General features: G+C 34.4%; 1 protein-coding gene across 4 annotated transcripts in view; it reads left to right on the top strand.

The window, feature by feature from the left end:
• Nucleotides 1–7,073, top strand: part of LOC131682876 (uncharacterized) — a 564,793-nt gene extending 557,720 nt beyond the window's left edge. For all 4 annotated transcript variants that reach the window (XM_058964672.1, XM_058964663.1, XM_058964670.1 and 1 more), the window contains one exon: nucleotides 6,871–7,073. In XM_058964672.1, coding sequence (XP_058820655.1) covers nucleotides 6,871–7,011 — 141 coding nt within the window. In that variant the 3' untranslated portion in view covers nucleotides 7,012–7,073. The remainder of the gene's footprint in view (nucleotides 1–6,870) is intronic.
• Nucleotides 7,074–11,168: the final 4,095 nt, after the last annotated feature.

Raw genomic sequence — 11,168 nt, 5'->3', positions numbered from 1 at the left:
TGTGACCCTATTTCGTACCCCTTGGTTTCGAACCAAGCATATGAGATAATGACAACATCGATTTGGCTAAAACAGGTGTGCAAAAAAGCTCAAGTTATATTCTTTATTTGTTGTGCACATACGTATTCAGAACTATCCACTAAATCCAACTTTTAATTAAAACAAAATCACCTTATTGAAATATCTGTTGATCCGCCTCACTCGCGTAGTGAACCGAAACAGGACGCAACGGCGCTTAGCAAAATAAACACTTTCGAGCCAGCATTTACCGCCTCATATCTCGTTATTCCGGCACAAATATATTAAATATTGCACTGATACATACCTTTATTTTAGCTGGAGAACCTTTTTACGATTATTTCACTTTAAAAGCACTCGTCAAACACTAGAATAGGCCTAGTGTTATAATAGGATAAAACTAAATACGGGGGTTCCTATTATTGGCATGTTTTACTGATATACTACCACAATCAAAACCAACTTTTTGCATCCATCATACAGAAAAGAATCACCAGTGCGGCCAAACCAAAACATGAACTTGAAAACATAATGTTATGCAATTTCAGGTATAAGTAATCAATTATTTCAAGTTATTCAACTAATTGTTGATCGCAGATATTTTATTTTCATCTGCACATACAATTTGGATCGGGAGGAAGTAATGTGTGATGTGAATTTTATATTCCAGTTGTTAACTTTCGCATGGTTATTTCCTGCATGCGCAGTTCTGGGCGCTCTTCTACTAACAACTGATGAGTTTCTTTCGTGTGCGTAATGTTTACGTTTGTTTTGATCGGCTGAAAAAAGCAGAATGATTCGTTTTACAAATCACGCGTTGGCGTCCATGATCTGGATACCTAGTTAGAATCGACGCAAATGAAATATGAGGCATTGCGTTTCAACTATATATATATATATATATATATATATATATATATATATATATATATATATATATATATATATATATATATATATATATATATATATATATATATATATATATATATATATATATATATATATACCACGATAACATATAGGTTGTACCTTTCATTTGAGACAAGACATTTGTGCAAATCGGTCCAGCCATCTCTGAGAAACATAGGTCACATTTTTTTCCACATACACACATACACACATACATACACACAGACATTTTCCGTTCTCGACGAACTCAGTCGATTGGCATATGACACTCGGCCCTCCGGGTCGGGATTAGATTGACAAATTTTAGAGTGAATGAGAAAGGCAAAAACATTTTTAGCAAATGTTGAATGCATAATTTTTTGGTGAGCAGTTCTATGTTTCATAGACATTAAATCAATTTTAACTTCTCTTCCTATTAAATAAAGACCCTTATTACAGTACATCTCTACAAAAACGAGATCAATTTGAAAATAAATCTGAGGATTATGATTGATTACAGAACTCTGGAATTTTCTATTGGAATGTTTTCAGGCAGGAATTTGATGTTGATGCAATTAGACAACTGTGAAATCAAGACCAATAGATCAGTTACACATCTGGACCCCATTCCGACAATTTATCAAAAGTCCTCATGATGTTTACAACAACAGGTTATCAATCTACGGATCAGATAATTGTTATTGTAATATTGAATTAAATCAGTCTGCATCAATAAATTTTCATCTTCGATCCAATATTTTTGGGTGTGATAGGGGGGGGGGTGTTGTATGGTGTTAAACCACAAAACCTTCTCTTGGCTACGCCGTTGCTTGGAGTTATTTAGGGTGATGTGCCTATTATGGCAGTAGAGCCTATTGTGACCCTATTTCGTACCCCTTGGTTTCGAACCAAGCATATGAGATAATGACAACATCGATTTGGCTAAAACAGGTGTGCAAAAAAGCTCAAGTTATATTCTTTATTTGTTGTGCACATACGTATTCAGAACTATCCACTAAATCCAACTTTTAATTAAAACAAAATCACCTTATTGAAATATCTGTTGATCCGCCTCACTCGCGTAGTGAACCGAAACAGGACGCAACGGCGCTTAGCAAAATAAACACTTTCGAGCCAGCATTTACCGCCTCATATCTCGTTATTCCGGCACAAATATATTAAATATTGCACTGATACATACCTTTATTTTAGCTGGAGAACCTTTTTACGATTATTTCACTTTAAAAGCACTCGTCAAACACTAGAATAGGCCTAGTGTTATAATAGGATAAAACTAAATACGGGGGTTCCTATTATTGGCATGTTTTACTGATATACTACCACAATCAAAACCAACTTTTTGCATCCATCATACAGAAAAGAATCACCAGTGCGGCCAAACCAAAACATGAACTTGAAAACATAATGTTATGCAATTTCAGGTATAAGTAATCAATTATTTCAAGTTATTCAACTAATTGTTGATCGCAGATATTTTATTTTCATCTGCACATACAATTTGGATCGGGAGGAAGTAATGTGTGATGTGAATTTTATATTCCAGTTGTTAACTTTCGCATGGTTATTTCCTGCATGCGCAGTTCTGGGCGCTCTTCTACTAACAACTGATGAGTTTCTTTCGTGTGCGTAATGTTTACGTTTGTTTTGATCGGCTGAAAAAAGCAGAATGATTCGTTTTACAAATCACGCGTTGGCGTCCATGATCTGGATACCTAGTTAGAATCGACGCAAATGAAATATGAGGCATTGCGTTTCAACTAGATTGTTTTTCGATGAGGTGGAAATCGGCACACCCATGAGGCGATAATTGGAACGTTCAGGTGGGAATAGATGCACAGAATAGAACATTTATTTTCATTTATGCTGAAAATTGAGACAATTCTGCCAAATAAGCATTATACAGATGTTTAAGAAACAGTACACTGATACTTTATTCTGAAAAAGGTAATATGGCTTCTTTTTAAGTTGTTCAAAAAATAGTGCGACCCTCTCCATAATGGTGCCAAAATAGGCTCATCACCCTATTTCGCTTTTCATTTTCCGATATGTTTCAGATCGATCCGATTATCATAAGTTAGAAAAATTGCAGTCAGAAGGTTCGCACAAATGAACATTTTTGCACTGATAAGTTATCAAGTTCCTTCCAGACAACTTGGAAGTGTTCGGTGATTATTTCTAGCGGTTGTAGATAGAAAAATGAAATACAAAATTCGATTTATCGAAATAATGTTTGGCTTATTTCAATGGATTATTACTATATTGAACAATAAATAGGCGACAAAGAGTAATCCACAAACAACAAACCATAACTTTTAAAGTATTCAAAATAAATATTTGAAATTTTCAGTAAAATTATTCGCAAAAGTAAGAGCTACAAATTTGCTGAAGGCATCATTTCGATATAATCACTTCCAAGAAAATTTGTGAAAATATCTCACTCATAGGGGGATTAATCAGCAAAAGCACAATGCCAAAAGAAAGGGCATATTGCCTCCATTAAATTCTCCGAAGATACTATTGACCTAAAATAAGCCGTTTTGGCGTTAATAATAGATTACATGTTTTTGGTCATATTTCTGGCAATGGGAAATGATAAAAATCTTTCGTCCGCATTAAATGCGGACGAAAGATTTTTATCATTTCCCATTGCCAGAAATATGACCAAAAACATGTAATCTATTATTAACGCCAAAACGGCTTATTTTAGGTCAATAGTATCTTCGGAGAATTTAATGGAGGCAATATGCCCTTTCTTTTGGCATTGTGCTTTTGCTGATTAATCCCCCTATGAGTGAGATATTTTCACAAATTTTCTTGGAAGTGATTATATCGAAATGATGCCTTCAGCAAATTTGTAGCTCTTACTTTTGCGAATAATTTTACTGAAAATTTCAAATATTTATTTTGAATACTTTAAAAGTTATGGTTTGTTGTTTGTGGATTACTCTTTGTCGCCTATTTATTGTTCAATATAGTAATAATCCATTGAAATAAGCCAAACATTATTTCGATAAATCGAATTTTGTATTTCATTTTTCTATCTACAACCGCTAGAAATAATCACCGAACACTTCCAAGTTGTCTGGAAGGAACTTGATAACTTATCAGTGCAAAAATGTTCATTTGTGCGAACCTTCTGACTGCAATTTTTCTAACTTATGATAATCGGATCGATCTGAAACATATCGGAAAATGAAAAGCGAAATAAATAACTCCAAGCAACGGCGTAGCCAAGAGAAGGTTTTGTGGTTTAACACCATACAACACCCCCCCCCCCCATCACACCCAAAAAATATTGGATCGAAGATGAAAATTTATTGATGCAGACTGATTTAATTCAATATTACAATAACAATTATCTGATCCGTAGATTGATAACCTGTTGTTGTAAACATCATGAGGACTTTTGATAAATTGTCGGAATGGGGTCCTGATATGTAACTGATCTATTGGTCTTGATTTCACAGTTGTCTAATTGCATCAACATCAAATTCCTGCCTGAAAACATTCCAATAGAAAATTCCAGAGTTCTGTAATCAATCATAATCCTCAGATTTATTTTCAAATTGATCTCGTTTTTGTAGAGATGTACTGTAATAAGGGTCTTTATTTAATAGGAAGAGAAGTTAAAATTGATTTAATGTCTATGAAACATAGAACTGCTCACCAAAAAACTATGCATTCAACATTTACTAAAATGTTTTTGCCTTTCTCATTCACTCTAAAATTCGTCAATCTAATCCCGACCCGGAGGGCCGAGTGTCATATGCCAATCGACTGAGTTCGTCGAGAACGGAAAATGTCTGTGTGTATGTATGTGTGTATGTGTGTATGTCGAAGAAAATGTGACCTCTGTTTCTCAGAGATGGCTGGACCGATTTGCACAAATGTCTTGTCTCAAATGAAAGGTACAACCTTCCCATTGGCTGCTATTGATTTTTTTATTTTTTGGACTTCCGGTTCCGCATTAAATGCGGACGAAAGATTTTTATCATTTCCCATTGCCAGAAATATGACCAAAAACATGTAATCTATTATTAACGCCAAAACGGCTTATTTTAGGTCAATAGTATCTTCGGAGAATTTAATGGAGGCAATATGCCCTTTCTTTTGGCATTGTGCTTTTGCTGATTAATCCCCCTATGAGTGAGATATTTTCACAAATTTTCTTGGAAGTGATTATATCGAAATGATGCCTTCAGCAAATTTGTAGCTCTTACTTTTGCGAATAATTTTACTGAAAATTTCAAATATTTATTTTGAATACTTTAAAAGTTATGGTTTGTTGTTTGTGGATTACTCTTTGTCGCCTATTTATTGTTCAATATAGTAATAATCCATTGAAATAAGCCAAACATTATTTCGATAAATCGAATTTTGTATTTCATTTTTCTATCTACAACCGCTAGAAATAATCACCGAACACTTCCAAGTTGTCTGGAAGGAACTTGATAACTTATCAGTGCAAAAATGTTCATTTGTGCGAACCTTCTGACTGCAATTTTTCTAACTTATGATAATCGGATCGATCTGAAACATATCGGAAAATGAAAAGCGAAATAAATAACTCCAAGCAACGGCGTAGCCAAGAGAAGGTTTTGTGGTTTAACACCATACAACACCCCCCCCATCACACCCAAAAAATATTGGATCGAAGATGAAAATTTATTGATGCAGACTGATTTAATTCAATATTACAATAACAATTATCTGATCCGTAGATTGATAACCTGTTGTTGTAAACATCATGAGGACTTTTGATAAATTGTCGGAATGGGGTCCTGATATGTAACTGATCTATTGGTCTTGATTTCACAGTTGTCTAATTGCATCAACATCAAATTCCTGCCTGAAAACATTCCAATAGAAAATTCCAGAGTTCTGTAATCAATCATAATCCTCAGATTTATTTTCAAATTGATCTCGTTTTTGTAGAGATGTACTGTAATAAGGGTCTTTATTTAATAGGAAGAGAAGTTAAAATTGATTTAATGTCTATGAAACATAGAACTGCTCACCAAAAAACTATGCATTCAACATTTACTAAAAATGTTTTTGCCTTTCTCATTCACTCTAAAATTCGTCAATCTAATCCCGACCCGGAGGGCCGAGTGTCATATGCCAATCGACTGAGTTCGTCGAGAACGGAAAATGTCTGTGTGTATGTATGTGTGTATGTGTGTATGTCGAAGAAAATGTGACCTCTGTTTCTCAGAGATGGCTGGACCGATTTGCACAAATGTCTTGTCTCAAATGAAAGGTACAACCTTCCCATTGGCTGCTATTGATTTTTTTATTTTTTGGACTTCCGGTTCCGGAGTTACGAGTTGAAGAGTGCAATCATACAGCAAATTCTCATATAAACTGAAATGAAAAATTTTCAAAATCAAATTTGTATTTTTGATGCCAAATGACTTTAAAATGCATGAAACATTGAGATGTTTGACAAAAATTGACTTTTTTGGACTTTGGTACATTTTTGCCTTTCTCATATAGAAAGGTTATGCAATCACTCTAAGATCGGTTCAGCCATTGGTGAGAAACACGAATGAGAGTTTGTCCGTTACAGACACACACAAACACTGTCCCAAATCGTCGAGCTGAGTCGAGTGGTATATAAGACTCGGCCCTCCGGGCCTTGGAAAAAATCTTGAAAGTTTAAGCGAATTCTATACATTTCTTTTATAAGAAATGTAAAAAGTTTAAGCCTTTAACATGGAAACTGTTTTTTGAACCACGTGCAAAGATTCATGATTTTGTATGATTTTGACCGTTTGTATGATAATTCCCCTTTAAGAGCTTAACATCAAATTTCATGACTCAAATACAATGTAAATCGAACATTGACGCAACAAACTTATCTATATGTTATCGTCACTTGAACCCTTCTTGCACTAAACCTCTGGAATATGAATCAGTACAGTATTTCTTTGTTTTCAGATCCCAAGATGCGGTAATGTATGCTTATCGATGCGGAAGATCCGAAATTTACTACCAAAAATCATCTATTGTACTTCCTGGTTTGCCGCCACCTCAAGACGCCATGGGCACTGTCTCACTTTGTGCCAAACGAAGACTTGAACGTGATCATAGAATTTTACTACTTTGAATGTGCATATAATTAATTGTAATCATAGACTATATCAACACTTAACTTATTATAATATCCGAACTTTCTGTAATATATATACATACATATATATATATATATATATATATATATATATATATATATATATATATATATATATATATATATATATATATATATATATATATATATATATATATATATATATATATATATATATATATATATATATATATATATATATATATATATATATATATATATATATATATATATATATATATATATATATATATATATATATATATATATATATATATATATATATATATATAACCTTGAAAGTTTGCATTTATTTTTCTGATGGCGCCCTTCGACATTTTAAAAATGTCAAACGTACAAATTTTTTTCACCACAAATCTGACTGCGACGAAGCCATTATTTGTCGAGTCAGTTTACAAATGATCATTGATGATCAAATGTCGACCGCTACTGAGTCGTACGAGGTAGCAGGAAAAGCTTTTTTGTTGCGCAATGTTTCAAGTTCAAATCTCAGAATAACATAGGAAACGTGCCAATCGAAAGAAATTTATTCTGATGCAAGAGCAGAGAAAAATCCCCAGAATTGCTTCGAAAAATGCCAAATCACGCCTGGAACACAATCATTTCACTATGTTGAGACGAACATGGACTTCAAATTAAAACTGAAGATCTTTTCTTCCGGTGACACTTTTGAATGATTTAGATAATATAAATCTGAAATTAAACATACATCTGAATGCAATAAATAAAAAAGTTAATCGCAAGTGTGTTTTACACAACGCGCTGGTGTGTAAAACTTGATACACCCAAGTCTGAGTACGACCAAGCGTGTGGCGGTGCGTTTTTCGCGCGCAAGGCGCGGTTGAAAAATTCATATCTCCGTAAGTATTTAATTACCCACTCCCAAATTTTTATGGCATCAAGAAAAATGATTTTCCTACTTTATACAATAAAAAAAAGTAAAAAAAATCATCCAAGTTTGAAAAAAATCGATTTGTTTTAAACTTTTCAATATTTTTCATGAAACCAATACGTTGAGTAAGTATTAATATACTTCATCCGAAAGCTGTGAAAAAGGCGCACATTTCATGTTTTGGGCTTTTTTGGTACCTTCTTTACTTTTGACAGTACGAGCGATTTAAAAAAGTAGGTTTTTTTTCAAATGGTAATATTCAACACAAAAAATCTCAAAAGTCTCGCCTACTGTGTTGAAATAAAAAAGTACGTGTCGAATATTTTTGACTACTAAACCGAGAAAAAAATTGATCTGGGCAAAAAAAAAAATTGTGGCAAATTTTGCGTGGAATGCCCCGTATATTTATTCCGTCGAAAATGAATACCGTTTGACAATAATATAGTTTTCATTTTGAGGCTTAAAACTATGGAATGACTGTGTTCCCGACATTTGCTTTACACGTGTATAACGAGTTTTTAACTTTTTTCCATTTTATTGTATTCGGATTCTGAAAAAAGCTGATAGGGTATTTTTGAATCTGGCTTAGAAATAGCCCACGAATAAAGTTCTTGGGTTGTTGTTATATAATGCCCTGCAAACTCGCTTTCGCAGCGATTCATTTTTGTATTGGCTTCCGGATCCATCTGAGAAAAAGTAAATCTGTTGTAAGCCTGGAAATTTACCTTTTATGAACGCTAAACAATGAGTCAAAAATAAACGAACTGTGATATAATTATGTTTAGTGAAGTCAGCAATTGCAATAAAACTAGTAAACTTTAAATCGTCCGATTCTTCGTCTTTAAAATAAATAGCACAAGGGTGAATAGTACATTGAGCGTTTACCCAATGAAAGCCTTGAACTGCATCTTGCACAACGAAAGATTAATTCTCCGAAAAATCACAGATAATGATGCATTCTGTAGCTTTCAAATTGCTTTTGATGTGTTTCAAGTAGTTTGCTCGTTGCTCAGCTATAAAGTTATGCGGCAATATATTGAATAGTTTTTCTAGAAAAGTATCAATAAATTCTTGTGTTTCCATTTCAACTAAGTCCAGAATGCATTTTTCTACTTGACGCCATTGTTTGAATTTTAATGATTGAATATTACCATTACGTTCCAAGGCAGTTTCCGCAACACTGCAGCCAACATTGTTCGCTCGAATTTTCACAAATTATTTTTGGAAACAAATCATGATAGGAGTTAACACCATCTGGAAGTGATTTACTGCTTTGTATTGTTATGAAAATAAGTTTAATGTTTTGATGATATATACATACGCATACAGTATGCGTGCCACGTGTGCCTGCCAGTGTTTTGGACGATTACTAGCGAACATGGAAAATCCTATTTTAATAACAGGATAAGTAATCCCTTTTCCCTGCACAGACGCGGCTTTCATCGTCACTATTATAAAAATTCGTAACACAAGTTATCGTTTCTCTTCCTATTGCCGCAGAGCTTAAACTCTTTTCAGGCACCACCATTATTCCTTTCTCTTGCTGCAATGCTTTTGCCTTGTTGGCCATATATTGAGAAACATTGAACTCCTGCATAATTCTATAATTTTTTCTTGAATCTACACCTAAATACCTTAATTTAACCTATACCCCAGTGGTTCAAAAGTTATGAATTTAAAAAAAAAACAACTTAAAAAATAACGATTTTTTTAACCCGTCTGACGTGGAAAGCGACACCTTAATGACGAAATAAAAAATATATATCTAATATTTTTGGTAATGAACGATTCTACCAAATATTGCAGAATTCTGAGAGATCGCATAACTTTTTTACATGGAATTTTTGTATATCTATATATACCGATGTGACTGTTATTCTGAATTTAGATACTTCCGCCAGGGCTTCCAGAACCGAGGATGGTGGCCAACGTGGCCAAATAGACTTTGAATGGATGTTAGTGACCTAATACTACAAATCGAAGCAGTTGTGGTCATATTTTGGAAAAATTTTCACCTTTATACATTCATTGCAGAATTTATTAAAATCGACATTTTCTGCGTGTTCGTACTTATCACCCTGTAATTCCGGAACCGGAAGTCGGATCCATTAGAAATTCAATAGCAGCCTATGGGAACGTTGCACCTTTCATTTGAGACTAAGTTTGTCAAAATCGGTTCAGCCATCTCTGAGAAAAATGAGTGACATTTTTGGTCACATACACACACATACACACACATATACATACATACACACATACATACACACACAGACATTTGCCGAACTCGACGAACTGAATCGAATGGTATATGTCACTCGGCCCTCCGGGCCTCCGTTAAAAAGTCGGTTTTCAGAGCAATTGCAATACCTTTCTATTGAGAAAGGCAAAAAGGTGCGAAATCGGCAAAGTCCCAAAAAGTCGATTTTTAGAAAAAAAATTTTCGAGATAACATAAAATCTCGACGTTTCATGCATTTTAAAGATGTTTGGCATCAAAAATACGAATTCGATTTCTGAAATTTCATGAGGTCCCCCCTTTGAAAAAAAAATTGAGTTCCGGCTTATATGGGAATTTCATATGTGACCGGACGATTTAGTCTATATTTCCTGACCCATATAAGCGATCCGTGCGAAATTTTATTGACATCTATGGGGATATTATAGCTATCATTTGGGACTAAGTTTGTGAAAATCGGCCCAACCATTTTTGGGAAACTGATGTGAGTTCGTAAATTTTGAAAGATGGCCGGTTTTCCCGGGCACTTCCGGAACCGTCTATGGTGGTCAATGTAGTCAACGAAAGTTTGGTTGGCCGTCGGTGACCTAGAACAGCAAATTTAAGTTGTTTGAGAGACATTTTAGCGAAATTTTTACCTTTTTTGCTTTCATCGGAGTATCGGTTTGAATCACAATTTGCTATGTGATCGCACGCCACAACCTGTAACTCCGGAACCGGAAGTCGGATCGGGATGAAATTAAATAGCCATTTGCGGGGACGCAATACCTTTCATTTGAGGCCAAGTTTAGTCGAATCGGTCTAGCCATCTCCGAGAAACCGATGTGACTGTTATTCTGAATTTAGATACTTCCGCCGGGGCTTCCAGAACCGATGATGGTGGCCAATGTGGCCAAATAGACTTTGAATGGATGTTAGTGACCTAATACTACAAATCGAAGCAGTTGTGGTCATATT

The sequence above is a fragment of the Topomyia yanbarensis genome, chromosome 2, assembly GCF_030247195.1.
Source record: "Topomyia yanbarensis strain Yona2022 chromosome 2, ASM3024719v1, whole genome shotgun sequence".
Lineage (NCBI taxonomy): Eukaryota > Metazoa > Arthropoda > Insecta > Diptera > Culicidae > Topomyia > Topomyia yanbarensis.
The sequence above is the reverse complement of the archived record's forward strand: the minus strand, read 5'-3'. Positions and strand labels throughout refer to the sequence as shown.